The 16,006-nt window shown below is 39.4% G+C and overlaps 4 protein-coding genes across 7 annotated transcripts in view; 2 read left to right on the plus strand and 2 right to left on the minus strand.

The window, feature by feature from the left end:
* Nucleotides 1-323: 323 nt before the first annotated feature.
* LOC145470553 (BTB/POZ domain-containing protein 6-like) lies at nt 324-3,196 on the plus strand. The gene has a single exon (XM_081454364.1). It carries the CDS (start codon nt 1,054-1,056, stop codon nt 2,395-2,397), a length of 1,344 nt encoding a protein of 447 aa, XP_081310490.1. The 5' UTR covers nt 324-1,053; the 3' UTR covers nt 2,398-3,196.
* An 824-nt stretch (nt 3,197-4,020) lies between these two features.
* Nucleotides 4,021-7,763, minus strand: LOC145470581 (cancer-related nucleoside-triphosphatase homolog). 2 transcript variants are annotated; one of them, XM_081454393.1, is made up of 5 exons: nt 7,709-7,763; nt 7,442-7,613; nt 6,418-6,535; nt 5,631-5,831; nt 4,021-4,918 (listed from the first exon to the last, which is right to left on the minus strand). In XM_081454393.1, the coding sequence occupies exons 1-5, from the start codon at nt 7,755-7,757 to the stop codon at nt 4,844-4,846; spliced, it is 615 nt and encodes a 204-aa protein (XP_081310519.1). In that variant the 5' UTR covers nt 7,758-7,763; the 3' UTR covers nt 4,021-4,843. The 2 variants fall into 2 exon arrangements, with proteins under 2 accessions (XP_081310519.1, XP_081310518.1); XM_081454392.1 differs by lacking the exon at nt 4,021-4,918 and having other exon boundaries at nt 5,328-5,831.
* Nucleotides 7,764-7,819: 56 nt separating this feature from the next.
* On the plus strand, nt 7,820-11,159 carry LOC145470578 (leucine-rich repeat-containing protein 57-like). 3 transcript variants are annotated; one of them, XM_081454390.1, is made up of 4 exons: nt 7,820-7,980; nt 8,249-8,384; nt 9,093-9,550; nt 10,018-11,159. In XM_081454390.1, exons 1-4 carry the CDS (start codon nt 7,900-7,902, stop codon nt 10,057-10,059), a joined length of 717 nt encoding a protein of 238 aa, XP_081310516.1. In that variant the 5' UTR covers nt 7,820-7,899; the 3' UTR covers nt 10,060-11,159. The 3 variants fall into 3 exon arrangements, with proteins under 3 accessions (XP_081310516.1, XP_081310515.1, XP_081310514.1); XM_081454389.1 differs by lacking the exon at nt 10,018-11,159 and having other exon boundaries at nt 9,093-9,647; XM_081454388.1 differs by lacking the exons at nt 7,820-7,980; nt 8,249-8,384 and having other exon boundaries at nt 8,393-9,550.
* Nucleotides 11,160-11,589: 430 nt separating this feature from the next.
* Nucleotides 11,590-16,006, minus strand: part of LOC145470537 (low-density lipoprotein receptor-related protein 2-like) — a 60,334-nt gene continuing 55,917 nt past the window's right edge. Inside the window, exons 55-60 of the mRNA XM_081454343.1 lie at nt 15,557-15,661; nt 14,963-15,091; nt 14,793-14,860; nt 14,382-14,469; nt 13,800-13,929; nt 11,590-12,944 (exon numbers count right to left, since the gene is read on the minus strand). Coding sequence (XP_081310469.1) covers nt 12,699-12,944; nt 13,800-13,929; nt 14,382-14,469; nt 14,793-14,860; nt 14,963-15,091; nt 15,557-15,661 — 766 coding nt within the window. The 3' untranslated portion in view covers nt 11,590-12,698. The remainder of the gene's footprint in view (nt 12,945-13,799; nt 13,930-14,381; nt 14,470-14,792; nt 14,861-14,962; nt 15,092-15,556; nt 15,662-16,006) is intronic.

Below are 16,006 nucleotides of genomic sequence, written 5' to 3' on the forward strand. Positions count from 1 at the left end.
AACGTTTCGCTAATTACACTGGAGTATGTTCACTATGTATGGTTCATGTTAACTGTAGAAGTATTTTAGGCGTGAATCCCTAAGGGGCTAGTAGGCTATTTAAGAATTTGCAAGTTATGCAAGAGCCACTCGAAGGCATCTCTTTCAACTTTGCTTTTTAATTTTTCTGTTTATTGACTGCTGTATTTTCTTTATGATGATGTAACGCTCGCTGTATCCTGCATCAATAAACGAGATGCCCGCCCCTGATGCTGTGTTTGTGTTTATTAAGATTAGTTACAAAATATTTTATAATCGTTTCAGGGTGATTAGAGTATAAAGGAACTTAAAATGTCATGCAGGTAGAAACAGTTGGCGACTTAAATGGTTCTAAGTCAGACTGAAACGCTGTATTCTAGAGAAACGAAGATATCTGTTTCCGAGCTTGATTCAGATCATAACTACGGCGACATAACTTTGGTCAATCAGAACACTTGTCAGGAATAATAATCCCGCCCCTTTTCTGTGGCTGCATTCGGGAAAAGAACACGCACTTGGACGATACTACAGATACCATATTGTGGAAGGTAACTAATTCATTATTTATATATTTTTTATAAACGTTGGTCCTCAAGACTTAATTTTACAATAACTACAGAAATTCTCATGTGCTGATTGGTTAATTTTTCAGAATAAATAACAAAAGCGTCATCGTCATTGGTCCCTTTTACAACGTCCATGAGCAAGGTCTTGTTTTCCTATGTTGGGCCACTTCCATGATTCTGACAACAAGCATATCAGTTTGCCCAGGTTCTTTTGAAAAAAATATCCTATTTTAAATGAGAGACTCTCGTTCTATATTCCATATTTTCCATCTCTGCTTGTAGTCAACTTACTACCTTCGACCCCAGGGCCCTCCGCTCCTTCGCAAGAAAGCGAAAGCTCTGGGATCGAGGATGAAATTTCCCGCGTCATTAGCGCGCAAGTGTTTATTGGGAAATTTGTTGGCATAGCAGTACTTCGGACCGTGTAAGTGAATTTTACTGTGGTTATTCGGTTTTCGTGTTAGAAACTATGGCCGTCTTCGAGGAAAACTGGCAGAAGAGCAAAGCAAGCATCCAAGAAAGAATTAGTTTCATGTTTAACAACGATCTACTGAGCGATGTTAGCCTTGTTGTTCGAGCACCGAGTGACGGAGGTGTTCCCAAGAAAAGCAAGATGGCGATTCCTGCCCACAAGTTTGTGTTGTCGATTTGTAGTCCCGTGTTTTTCGCCATGTTTTATGGGGAAATGGCTGAGAAATCAGACTCTGTTGACCTACCAGACTGCGAGTACGAGGGAGTGTTGGAAATGCTGCGATACATGTACAGCGAAAAAGCGGAACTAAACGAAAGCAATGTGATGCAAGTATTGTATGTGGCAAAGAAATACCTGGTTAATTCTCTGGCCGATAAATGCGTTCGATTGCTGCGAAAAAAATTAGATCCGGCAAACGTATTTTCTGTTCTACCTCATGCTCGACAGTATGATGAGAAAATTCTGCTAGATCAATGCTGGGAAGTGATCGACAGAAACACAGAAGAGGCTTTGAAATCAGAGGAATTTGGAACAATTGAAAGGCCTCTACTAGAAGCAGTCGTCAAAAGAGATTCATTGACAATCTCGGAGGTGGAGTTGTTCAAAGCCGTGGATCTTTGGGCAGCAAAGGAATGTGAAAGGCAAGGAATGTCAACAGATGGCAATGCAAAAAGAAGCATTGTTGGGGAATCAATTGTGAAAGAAATTCGTTTTCCACTGATGAAGAAAGAGGAGTTTGTTACTGTTGTACCTGACAGTAGAATTCTAACTTCACTTGAGGTTAATAACATGATGAATAACTTCAACTCAGTATCAACACCACCAGTCGGTTTCCAAGGACACAAAAGAGTTGGCACATGTCAATCATGTTTTCGGTATAGGTATGTTGTGGAAAAAGTTTTGAATGTGGATGCTGCTGATAAAAAATGTCTCAACTTTCATACTGATAGGGACATAATGCTGCATGGAATCCGCTTGTTTGGAATGGAAGATAGTAGCTTTAACGTGACTGTGATAGTAAAGGAAATCAGTTCTGATAAAGTAGTTGTCAAAAAAGTTGGTAGCTTCCCTTCTTCAATTGTACACAGTAGAGAATGCAGTTATCATGGCTTTGACGTCACGTTTGATCCTGCCAAACTGAAAAGCAAAGTTAAGTACAATATTAAGGTTTTGATGAATGGTCCTTGCTCAAGTTATGGGATAATTAATGATATATTTGCCAGTACCAGTACAGCTAGATCACATGGTGTGACATTTTCATTCTGGAATTGTCAGACAAGTTTAAGCAGCGGTTTGCATGTGTGTGGACAAGTTGGAGAACTTTTCTTCAAACTACTGTGACTGTGATTTGTCGAGGAGTGCTGTTCTTTTATTCAAATTAAGGAAGTAATTTAAATCGCAATGTTTTGATCATTTTGTTTGGTCTGAAGCTTACAGTAACATATTGTTAATTGCCATTTTTGAATGTTGAAAACAATTGGTAAAGGGTATTTGTGTATAATTTAAGTGGAGTAGCTGTTTTGTTTCTTCAGTGTAGCAACGTTGTGCTAATTGATATTTCAATTTCTAATTGTTGCTGCTGTAAACAAGCCATAACAAGTTTCTTCAGTATTTCAATTAGGAGAACGTGGACATGTTATCATCTTTAACCCTATACAGTTTGACCCCACTGAATCAAACTCGGTATTTTAAATTCCCCCCTCAGTCATTCACTACCAGCTTTTTCGAACTTCCTTTATTTCAAACTATTTTTCATTTCCCTTGAGAGTTCGAAATGGTGGAGTCCAACTGTATATATGATACTGAGTCACATTGTTAGGGGAAAAAATATTGATTTGAGCAAATTTTGTCCAAAAGTAACCTCAAATAATTCTTTTTGAACCCTGATTTCCTTCTCTGTCAGTTAGTTATATATTACTTTGTACATGTATTATGATTACTCTCTTAATTCAAATACATCTGCAGATCTGTGTTTTACAAAAATTTTGTAGTTATATAAATTCTATGACACATGAACTATGCAAGGTGCTCATGAGTGATTACATAGTCCAATAACTATGAGCCAATTAAGATAGAATGTATTAAAAGTAAAACTGTTTGAGGATCAGAATAAAGAAGATTGTACCCGTAGAAAAAGATAGGTACACAGGGCTCGAAATTAACTTTTTCGTTCGGGAGCCAGCTGGCGACTAACGGAAAAATTTTGGTCGCCAGATCGTAAATTTTGGTCGCCTACTTATTTTGTATATAACTTACACAAGAACTCGATTTTATACGTTACTTTGCATGCAAAAAAAGTCACAATTGAAGAGCGAAAACAATTAGAAACAACACAAGTAACACTTAGTTATAAAGCTACCGTTGTTCTCAGGTGATATGTCTCTGCTCCTAAGGTGGTGGTTGTCTCCACAGTCATTTTAAATGAAGCCAAGCATAAAACGTTTTAAGTGCGGGGTTTTCATTGTGAGACAAACACGGGTCCTTGCGTATTTTCCCTTTGCTACTTCTTCGAAATGCCGTTCTTTATTTTGTACTGGCTTTCCTCGACGCCTTTCGCTCACGTAATTCTTCAACTAATTGGTATCTGCCACCATTTTCGCGGCAAATGAAAAGCACATGGCGTTGAAGTGCGCCTGCGATCCCAGTTTCGGAAGAAGCCGCTGAAACTAATGGCGCGCCGTGAACGTAGTATCGACGTGTCGAAATACATTCAATTTTTTCAATTATCGTGTAATATTCAGACATTATTTTACTGGGGATGGAAAGGTGAGTTGTATACTAGCTACCATATCCAATTGATTTCCTAATATAAAGATTTAAAAACAAAAGTTGTGTTGTGGTTTTCTTCAGTTATCGGACAAAACGCGAGTAGCCAGCTGGGACCAGTTCTGAAAATTTAGTCGCCAGTGCTCAATTTTTGGTCGCATTGGCGACCAGTGAGTCGCAATTTCGAGCCCTGGTACATGTTCCAGACTCTCAGTGGGAACAAAAAGTGGGCGGGCGACAAGCAACCCTGCTCGTCCCCTGCCCTCTTTTTTGATCATCCCACTGACCGAGAGCCTGGGGCATGGGGCTTTGCTCGTGCCCCTTCGGTGCGCAGGAGCTCCGCTATCATTCAGTCCGACTTTGGTCAACTTTTGGTCAACTTCATTTCAACCCATGACCAGTGGGGGTACCCCACTGACTGAGAGCCTAAGGTATGGGGCTCTGCTCACGTGCCTTCAGCACACAGGAGCTCCGCTATCATTCAGTCTGACTTTGGTCAACTTCATTTCAACCCATGACCTTTATCAATTAAATAAATATTGTGTTTTCCCTTTATTATCCCAGTTTCAAATGTACATACATGTGTCTTTTCCTGATCAAGACCTGATGTCTTTTTGAACCCTACATGTCTATCTTTCTTTGTACTGCTAAGAAGCCTTGGCTTGATGTCTGCTGTTACAATGGGTTTAAGGTGAAAATGAACGTATTCAAACATGTAAGCTCACTAGTCAATACAATTTGAGTCCAAATGGCCTCTTCATCCCTGCGACTCCTATCTTCAGTTCTTAGTAGGATCCCAAATGCAGGTATCTTTTTAACAGGTTTTGAACTGGAGTTCAAATTTATCCCCCGTGTCAGAACACAACAACATTGTCATGAATTGTCAACACCCACGATCTCAACAGGACTTGTGACATAAGGCGAACCCAGCTTGAGCTCCTAGTGTCTTAGGACCCCTCAACAATGAAAAGGCAGCCCATTTTCTTGGTTGATAGTGTGTAGAGGCTGATCGTTACCCAAGTTACTTATTCACCAAGGACTCTTCAATGAGCTGCACAATTTCACTAACCAACTCATCTCGGGTATTTCTGGTGACCTTTAACACAAGGAGAAGGATGAAACAAAACAAAAAGGTAAAGCAAAACAAAAACAGATCTATAAATAAGGGGTTGTTTTTCTCTACTTCCCACAGTGGGAAAAGGATCTAAGTATATTTAAGTAGGGTTGTTTCTAAACAAATGTCCTCAAAATCCCTCACATACTCATTTCTGTACAAATGTTTTGCAAACAAAAAATCCTATTATATTTTGTTGAATGAAACTACATGAAGAAGGATAGGTTTTGAAAAACATTTAGTTATAAAAACTGCGATAAAATATTCTCTAGAAACATAAGAAAGCTAAAACAGCTCAAAAGCTAGACGACCATTCGACGTTTTAACATCATTGTCAAGTCAAAAAGTTAAGAAATTATAAAATCTAAAAATAATAAGAACAATGGTTGCTAATTAAGAAGTAGTAACAAAGAAAATGCTACTAATTAAACGTATTGAGTCCGTCTGGGTATTCAAGGTAGGCTTGAGTTTCTTGATGTAAAGCATTTCCAATAATAAGCAATCGAATTTGCTCTGACACTTTCTCAAAATATTAAAATGGCTCTCATTCAGTAGGTGGTAACTGGCGTGAGCTTCAAGGAGAGGTCCCCCAATTGCCGAGTTTTTGTGTTGAGCAATGCGTTGAAAAAGATGTTGGGCTGCATAGCCCACATAATGAATGAAAATAGTCTAATAGTATGTACATACATCTTACCTCAATTAATGTAACATCTTTTCTGTTCTTAAGCTCATCTACAAACAAGATTGGTCGCTGTTTAGTGAGAGGTACAGTAGCCAGTATTGTGGCCTGTTGCAATGAAAACAGCTCACGAACTGAACTAATAAAGCTTTGACTAAAGAGCTCCATTTTTCCCACTTCATCTACTATAACCACTGCACCACCATCTTCAGTAACCTGTGAGTAACAAGATAGCAAAACATTTCTTTGGGGTGTCTGCTGTCTGGGGTGTTACTACTCGAGCTAAAGCACAGAAAGTCTTTTTGTCATGTTCCACCTTACTGACAGCCTCCATATAAAGTTGCATATTCATTATTTAATTAGGATAAAACTACCGGTCAGCTGGGTTTCATTAATGTTTTCAGCGGGAGGGCAGCTGGCTCTCACAGGCGGGCAAAACTTTTTGAACTCAGATCAGAAATTCTTTATAAAAACACTTTCCTCTAGATGGTAAAATCAGGTGTGCAAAATTAACCTCACAGTCGGTCAAGTTGCCTGGTGCCTAGCCCTTAGCGAAACCATTGAGTGGTACTAGATTTCTATCATGCATGCTGTTCTCTTATTGGCTACGTTATTTACTAACTATTCTGTTGTGGATAGTGTTTGTGAAGAGGTAATTAGATACAGTTTTGAACCACTAGAAGATTTACACTAAAAGATTATTTCATCTTGATTCCTGATAACTGACTTGGACTGTGCCCTAGACGCTAGTCAACAATCATGCGATATGTAGAGGAAAGTAGAATTTTGAGTGAATCATTACCTTGGATTTGTCCAAGTTTAGCTTTATTGTTGGAAGTGCAAGCTGCTCAAAAGACTTGATATCCACTAAGTAATTACCAACTGAAGGCAATGCTCTTGCTCTGGCAGTCTGACCATCACTAAGAAAAAGGTCATAAAAGGATGGTTTCGGGGCTTAGTGCATGTGTAAGCTATGACATAGGCACATAATTATTGGATTCCACTGCCTATTGAACAATCAAAAGCTAATGACTTGTAGAAAATTTCCCTCCAAAAAGCCTGCAAATTATCAGTCACTAAAATAGCTGAAATTAGAGTTTTTATTTCTCGCTATGATTCTGATCAGAGTCTGTAATATAATCAATTGATTAATCATTGATTTGATTTATTGATTATTAATAGTAACTGGACCAAGTAGAGTACAATTCAGGGAGTAATCATGCGAGTAATTTCAAAATCGAAGGAGCATGAAGCGTGAGGCTGATTTGAAATTATGCGCATGATTACTCCCTGAATTGTACTCCACTCAGTCCAAATACTAATTAATTGTATTTACAACAAATTTTGAAATTAAGAACATTAAGGCTTTGGAGAACTTATTTTGAGCGATATAATCAGTAGTGCTTTCCATAAGTTTTAAAATCTGTAGAAAACATTAAAAAAGAAGCCATTAAAGCGCACATAATTGATGTGCGAACCATGTGGATATCTCATTACAGGTATCTAGTTACAAAAAACTGTAATTGGATAACCCACGTGATCGTGCGCCGATAATTTTACAAGACAAATAGGTGCACGTAGAATCAATCATGATTGAGAATTCTGTTACGGATATGAGTAATTAATTAATAGGGCACAAGTCTTTGCACATGGGCCCCTCCAACTTGCATCCTTTATCACTCCGTGACTCCTGCACTAGCAATGCAGGTCATTCAATGCCTCACTACCCTGTTTCAAAGCAGTTCAAAGAAACTATGTAACTGCAATGTGATTTGTAGAGAATGATTATAAATATCCCTTATTCTTTGATAACATAAACAGCTTACCCCTTCGTTCTTGCCAAAGGCCCACGCTGCCCGTCCAGGGTGACAACATCAAACCCCACCCTACTCCCCTTCTGGCTGTTGCGAACTTCCTCTGTATAAAATCCTCGTACCTTGATACCTTTATCTTTAAGAACTTCGTAAACTTTCCTACAAAGAGTTGTCTTGCCAACCCCTAGCACATGCACATAAAAAGATTGAAGGAGGTGTTTCAGCCTATCTTGCTTGCGAAAATGTTAGTAATGCTGTTCTGTAATGAATGCAGAATACCTGGAGAGCCCGTCAGGAGAACATGAGTTCTTCCTCTTCCGGAAGCCATCTTGGAATAGCGACCACCCCTCCTTCTCGCCAGGCTACTAAGCTTTCAAAACAAGAAGGGTGTTGTGATCAAGGGATATTTCGTGAAACTGGGAGACGTTTGGGGAAGATTATTGTCCGATGCTCCCTGGATTCTTTTGAAAATGGGTAATTCACTAGCTCCACATTTAGAAAGTGCACAGAAGACGGGAGTGTGCTCTCTCTGCGGTAAAGGATTATCCGAGGTACAATAAGCTTGAATGTATAGTTTCAGTTTATGTTGTGTAGAGCTTCAGTTAGGTCATATTGATTTTCTCCCGCTTAAAAACTAAGATCGAAGTCATATCTCGTTGCGATTTTATCGGATTTCATTACAGATTGCTGTTTAAGTAAGCCAGGCAAGGTCTCTGGGCTGATCTGAAACTTTTTTCATTTATTTTAAGGCTTATATTTTAAATGCAAAATGTTTGCGATGTAAGACTCAGCTAATATTTTTCATATTCTCTCTCCCAGGTACCTCCTCAACTTTTACGATTAGGAACATCTCTGAGAACTTTGGATCTCTCCAACAACAAACTTAAAGTGCTGCCAGGTGCTGTTGGAGGTTTTACATCCCTAAAGAGTCTTACACTAACATCAAATCATATTGGTAATTATTTCTTTAGTACGAAAGCTATTAATGAATAGATATACTTAATATTATTAAAAACTGGATCATCGGATAATGTAACTCAGGGGTTCGCTGGCTTAGCAATCAAGGTATATGAACCATTAGTATCACCCAACTAGTGGACTAATGCAAATCCCTCATTTTAATTGGCCGCGCTACTAGAGGACTATTAGAAATAGTCCTCGAGTAGCAAAATTGGCGCAATCGAGCGTGACGCTTTCTTTCGTTTTATTCCCAAGTAAATATTTCTTCAACTTGCATTTGCTAACTTTATTATTGCCTTTTCTGTCCAACTAGTTGGGTAGTACTAAAACAATTAGACCCTTCGCCCTCAAGGGCCACGGGTCAATAGCCCATTCGGCTTCACCTCATGGGCTATTTACCCATAGCCCTTGCGGGCTACGGGTCTAATTGTTAATATTATACAATGCACCACAAATATGGGAAGGATACTCTTAATTCTATTTTATTTTAGTTTTTTCTATTTTGGGGGCATTTCTAGTAAAACAATTATTCAACTCACACTTGTTGGATATGAGATGATAAAAGCCAGCTTAAGCACTGTGCACCTCATTAGCTATCTTAATCATCCCTATCAGTGTCCATCAAAAAAACAGTCTAGTTCTTTGTTATTTGAAAACATTGATTGTCTGGATATGTTAATATTATGTTTTCTTTGTTTCTTAGGGGTCTTACCATCAGAATTCTCTCAGCTAAAGAAGCTTGAGGTCTTAATTCTTAACAAGAACAGCCTCAAGGTCCTTCCTACCGGCCTCTTCACAAGTCTTAGCCACCTTAAAACTCTGTCACTTGCGTCAAATCAACTGACTGCTTTTCCTGAGGGCCTTGGTACCTCAAGACATCTGGATGTTGTTGATTTGTCTGATAACAAAATTCGTACACTCCCAGAGTCAGTCAGTGAGTTGCAAGTTGTAGAGCTGAATATGAACAAAAATCAAGTTGCTTCGATTCCAGTAAGCCTTTCAAGATGTCCAAGACTGAAAGTGCTAAGACTAGAGGAAAATTGCTTAGCATTAGAGGCGATTACACCCCAACTCTTGAAGGAATCACAGATTTCACTGCTCGCTGTGGATGGCAACCTGTTTGATGCAAAACAAATGCGAGAAGCTGAGGGTTACGAGCAGGTATTCTGCAATGAGTTGATAAGGAGAATATCAACCAGCAGCATAGGCCTGCAATGCATGTGAACTGCTGCATAGCTCTTTGTACTCATTGCATGCCTATCCTACATGTATTATATGCAACAGCTGCCTGTAGATAATTCACTCGATTCCTAACATGTGGTAGTAGTTGACAAGGACATAGCCCATACCAATGATCATGATAGAACACAAGTAGATAAATATATACAATTTACATTACTCTCCAAACAGGTTTATCAACCAGCTGCATACATGTAGCCACCTGCAGTGCATGTGAACTGCTGCATATCTCTTTGTACTCATTGAAGCATTCATGTGAAGCATTCATAAATACTTTAGTGAGGAAATAAAACACTTGATAAAATAATAATCCCAAAAAGTGAAGTCAAGTTGTAGGTTTTAGTTATGAATGAGTATTTTTCTAACATGTGGTTCTTGTTTCTTTTTAGTACATGTCCCGTTTTACAGCAACCAAGAAGAAGTTCACATGATGGCATTGCTGACAATATTAAAATTGTGATAACTCATTATCTGTACATGTACATATGGGTTGTTGACCAAGTGTCAGGTTAAGATGGCTGGATATTAGCCAAGTTCTTTGTTTTTTGCATGTTCATAGATCAAGATGGAGTGAAGGCCCATAAACATGAAAAAAAGAATGAGGCCAATATCCAGCCATCTTGACCAAACCAAGCTTGGCCACTAAAGTATTTATTACATGGAAAAAGAACATTATTTTCTTGCGAGACACAGCCAGTTATCTTGGATCCCTGCCAGTTTAGTTTGATTTGGTCAAAAACCTTATTTAAAAAAAAATGAGACATATAACACGCTGACTTGACCTCAGAATGCCGGAAATCCCATTTCTGAGGACCTTGATTTTAAAACTTTTCCAGGGGTGGATGCCCATGGAATGTTCTACAGGGGACTGCTGCTTTCCATATCTCAAACCCCCATTTCCAAAATCGTGTATCCACCCCAGCAATTGTATAATACACCACTGCTATGGTAAATATCAGTTTGGCATTTGACTCGACTTGACATTGAATGGTTGAATGGTGTGTTTTTACAAAATGGTAGTTAAGTGGAATTTAGAGTTTGAGAACCTTGTTCTGTCATGTCATTGTTTTGGAAATATTGATTGTGGTTTTCAACATAAATAGAGAAATAACTAAAGTATATAATAGTGAATACCATTTAAATAGTTGAAATAAAGTAGAGAATACCAGTAAATAGAAATGGTAACTTTTTCTTTACATGATAGTTTCATTTGATTCAACTTCTGTCCCCATTTTGGAGGTAAAAAGTAAGGAAATTAGAGAATGGAATTTCCCCTTGGGCATAGACTGATTCGGCTATCGTGTTTGCATCCTCAGTTCTTACTCCCCAGTTCAGATGACTTGTTGGTTTGTTTTGGAGGTTTTGATTATTAGCAATTTGCCAAATGCAACTGATTCCATGGGAGTATGTACAAACAGAACAGTTGTAACCTTCCAAATGAATCATCATGTGGTTTGAATTGGGTGGCAATAAGGACATAACCATGTTAGGCGAATCCACTTATTTTATATAATAAATTTGCTATTTCCCGTTCTAATCCATTTTCTTTTGACATGTTTTTGCATTCCTTCCATTTTTCCTCTAAGCAATGTTTAAGCCTTCTATTGTTTAGGTTCACTCACACCTTGTTTGGGTGGTGGTGGTGAAGGGGAGAAGGTTACCTGCTAATGCTAGAGGGCCTTTACCTAAGTTTATCCCATCCATCAAGGTGTAAATTATTTTCCCAGCATTATTGACATTGAATTGTTTACGAAATTCAGAATGCATGGGACGGATAAAAGTTGGGCGCTCTGCATGAGGTTTTTGTAGGACTTTGTAGTAATGTATGTCATTTCTTTATTTGTATCAAGGTGAGACTGAAACTCACAACTCTACGACCTGCTGCTTAATGTAGAGACTGGGCACAAGAAGGGAGTGAGGGCGGGAATACACGTGCAAGGGTCAAAGCTTTGCCACCAACGAGAACGTAAATTTTTCTTTATTACTTAAACGTTACTCAGTTTAAACATCACACTATGCCAACAAAATTTAACACCTATAGCAACCAGAAACATTACAAACAATTTATCCACTTTCTAAATAAATAGCTTCCTGATAATTTCAAACAATTTCTTTTTACGCGTCATTTTCAAGACTTGAACACCTGTTAACATGCGTCTAATAAATAGCTGACGTTTTTAACTTCTGTGCTCGAAGTTTTGAAGGTAAATTACATTGTTATAAAATATCTTAATATAACTCAATTATTGCGGTCAAACCTGGCAACGCTTATTTAGTTTTCCTCCTATAAAGCGAGATGCCGCTTCTTACTTAGCCAGCACGAAGACTAAGCGTATTATAATCGTAACAACTTCGGGAAGCATTAGGACTGTTTCGGAATCTCCCTGTACGAACGTTGAGGATTTTAATCCCATGGCTATCAAACCCACGTGATCTTCGCGGTAAAACTAGTTGACTCATCAAGCTTGCATTGGAAAATTAACGTTAACATTGTGCCCTTCACAGCGAGGATAAATTAAATAGAGTTTCTGCCTTTTAAGACTTAGAACTCTTTTGGAAGATTGGTAATGTTTTCTCCAAAACTTTCAGCAGACTGGACGCCAGTTAAGTGCGCTAAGATCGCTCGCCTGACCTCAAGGTAAGTCTAGATTTGATTTTAGCGCGTCTTTTGAAACGATTCTACAAGCGTGTGGTACAAAATTCCTGCAGTTACGTAAATATATATCTTAAATTAGATCTACGTGTATAAATTGTCCCTAGCAACTTGTGACAAGGAGAATAAATAACCGGATTTAAATTAAAATCTAATTAAATTAATGAAACACAGCACATAGCTTGCAAACGTTCATTTCAATCTGAGCCAACATTGCTCCAAACCAAGCGAGAAATCTCCAAACTTCTCGCACGCAAACAATTCATCTTGAAACAATGGCATTGCTTCATTTTAGCTTGGGAAACATATTCTTTTCCGTGGCTTGCATATTCTTCTCGAGGGCATATCAATAAATTAAGGGCGTGGTCCCATCGACGCGACACGTGGCCGTCAAAAGCTTTGATACTCCTCTTCCGGTCAGCAGTCGGTCTCTTGTTTACTCGAAGCCTCGCCATTCATGTCCTCAGCACTACCCCAGAATACCGTCCCAGACCTCCGCGATCCATTGTGCGCTAACAGCGCTTCGTATACTGGGTTTGAAAAGTCCACTTTGCTCCTGCGGAATTCCACTTTAGGGGGGTCTTTATCGCGGAATATCTCCGAGCCCAGACTGGTTTCTGAGCGGTAAACGGATTCGTAGACAGGGTTGGAGAAAGTTGTACCCTTATAACAAGAAAAATCGAAATTTAATTTTTGTGTTATAGAAAAACGCTTTCTAGAGTGTTGCTAGAGAATGAGTCGCTAAGAAAACCTGCCCGGCCTACGGACTCGAGCCAAAATTCCCCATATCCCCTCCCCTCTTCAGGATATAATCGTTGTTAGGTTCCTCCATTGATGCACCCGGGAAGGGAGAGAAAATGCGGACCAAAGGTGTCTCATCAGACACAATAACGAAGACTTTACCTGAACGCACTAATAGCCGGCAAGAGGACTGTCCGCTCCGGGGGTTCCCACAACACTCCCTTAACGCACTGCCAAGCTCTTGAATCCCCGAGAGCAGAGCCAAGCACAGTGCCTCCATGTCAGTTAATGAAAGAATTCATTATTTGACAACGTTTTAGACATTGTGGAGGTGAGTTTTCCAAGACTTGTCACCCAAATAATACGGAAACAACTTCTTTGCCTCTCGACCACTGGCAATGTTAAAACAGCCCTAAAAGAGGTTAATTTTTTACCAAACTTTATCGAACGACAGCGTTCGCAGAACGGCGTACTCAATTTAATCCCTCTTTTCACAGCGTGGTGACCTCATGTTTAATACACTCGACTCCGGAGCGAGCGGTCCGGGTTCGAGTCCTAGCCGGGAAACATCGCGTTGTGTTCTTGGGAAAGACACTTTGCTCTCACAGTACCTCTTTCCACCCAGGTGTATAAATGGGTACAGGCGAACTTAATGCTGGAGGTAACCTTGTGATGGAGTAGCATTCCATTCAAGGAGAAAGTAGAAATACTCCTAGTCGCTTCATGCTACAAAAACTGGGATAAGCTCCGGCTCTGTTCTTTTTCTCAGTTAAATACCTTTTCTTCTTGAATACTTTTAAGCTCAGGATCAGCGTTGGTTTCGTCATAGTCGTCAAGCATTTCTTCATAGAGGAAAGATGGATTTCCGACTTGCACTGTCATGCCACTGTATTCGGCCTTCTTTGTGCTAGACAGGAAACGGAGGATTCAGTTATAAATTGTTCAGATTACTAAAATCTATGCAGTTAAATTTGAGGATCAAACAGAACGAAAAATATCAAGGATTGCCTTTCTTAAGACGTAGAAAGTAGCTCTAACATTTATGTCTGTAGACAAAACTCTAGAGTGTGACCATTCAAGTGAAAGCTATTGAGCAATACTTTCATGTGGTACTGTTTATTATGCTGTACAAGGTGGTTCTAACTTTGAAGTCTGTGGATGAAACCCTAGTATGTGACCATTCAAGTGAAGGCTATTGAGCAGTACTTTCATGTGGTACTGTTTATTATGCTGTACAAGGTGGTTCTAACTTCTAAGTCTGTGAATGAAACTCCAGAGCAAAAACCATTCAAATCAACGCCATGGAGTAGCATTACATTACAAGTACTAGAGTTACAAGAAACATAAACTTTGTTTTACCTTCTTCGTCGGCGACAGTAAAACAAGATGAGAACAGCGATCAACAGTAACGAGACCATCACGACAGGCACGACTATGCGCGGCGTCACTGTTCAGAAAGAGATTACTCATCAGAAAAACTAAAACAAAAAGTGTCCTATTTATGCTTTATTCCAACGGCTGCCCAGGCAATATTCGGCCTTGATAGCTTTGCTGCTCGTCCAAAGAAAGATGTGTGACCATTCAAATGAAAGTTATTGAGCAGTACTTTCATGTGGTACTATTTAATATGTTGTCCAAGTTGGACGAAACCCTAGCATGTGACCAGTCCAATGAGAGATACCTAGCACTACTTTTGCTGTGGCTCTTTCTAACTTAAAGATATACGAAGGACTATAAAGTGTGTTGGTAATAAACGAACTGAGAACTCACCGCCACTATCCACTCTTCCCATAACTTCAGGTCCTTTGCACGACTTCGCTAACTTTCCATCTGGACATCTTAAATGACACAGAGACATTGCCTTAAGTTTTCAAGTTTGTGATACAGGATTTACAGACTGAAAGTTGGTAAACTCTGTGTTATAAGTGACGATATCTTACCGGCACACAGCTTGGTCGGTGTCATTGTTCACAACACAGTCCAGATCGCCGCACGGTTCTCGGTTCTCTTCAAAGCACGGATCTATCACACAACTTCTGTTTTCAACATAACGGTATCCTTTCCGACATCTGGAGAGCAAAAAAAAAAAAAAAAAAAAGGCGGTGAAATCTCACTTGTGGATGCCCTGAAACTATTTCTCACGCTATTCCGTTGTTAAAGTGACACAAAGGTTTCGTAGAACTCCGTTGTTTAGTAACAGCTAAAAGCGCGCTTAATTCTTCCCCATTCGAGAAAGTCTGAGGCTAGGGCCGTAGAATTCCTTTCTGATGACGTAACTCTTCAAAGGGAGGTGCAGTGTCTGTAATTGGTTTTCACTTTCGCGCGAAAATTCAAAACCGAGCGACAGCCACTGAGAGATCTCAACACTTACGTCATCAATATGGCATTTCTCGTAAACGTAACGCAATCTCTCGTAACGACTAAGGAGAAGCCATACAGACCTTGATATGAGGCATGGAAAATTGTCAAAACAAATAATGTATTTGAGACAATTTTCTACGAAAGAAAAGCAAAACAGTGGAGGCAATACTCACTTGCAAGCAAACTTGCCGTCTTGCACAATACATGTTCCGCCATGGCTACAGCTGAACAGAGCGCATGTCACTTCACATAATTCACCCATGGTTCGAGAAAGACAGCTGAGGAGAGGAGAGTAGCGCAACAACTCTATAAGCTATTGTAACGCAACACTTTGTACTTTAGTAACACAACAACTATGTATTGAGAAACGCAACATGTACAATTAAATAGTGCTGTAACAAAACAGTGACGTACTTCAGAAACGCTGCAATTAATTTTATGGCAACTCAACAACTAAAACGCAACGGATTTGAGTTGCACCAACAAAACAAATTAACACGCTAACGGCGCGACAGCTGAACACTGATGTAACACAACAACTAAATCCTGCTGTAACGCAAAAGTACACCACTGACGTGACAATTTAACGAAGCAGTAACGCAAAAACCAAATTCTCCAAACGG

This window comes from Orbicella franksi, chromosome 15 (assembly GCF_964199315.1).
Source record: "Orbicella franksi chromosome 15, jaOrbFran1.1, whole genome shotgun sequence".
Taxonomy (NCBI): Eukaryota; Metazoa; Cnidaria; class Anthozoa; order Scleractinia; family Merulinidae; genus Orbicella; species Orbicella franksi.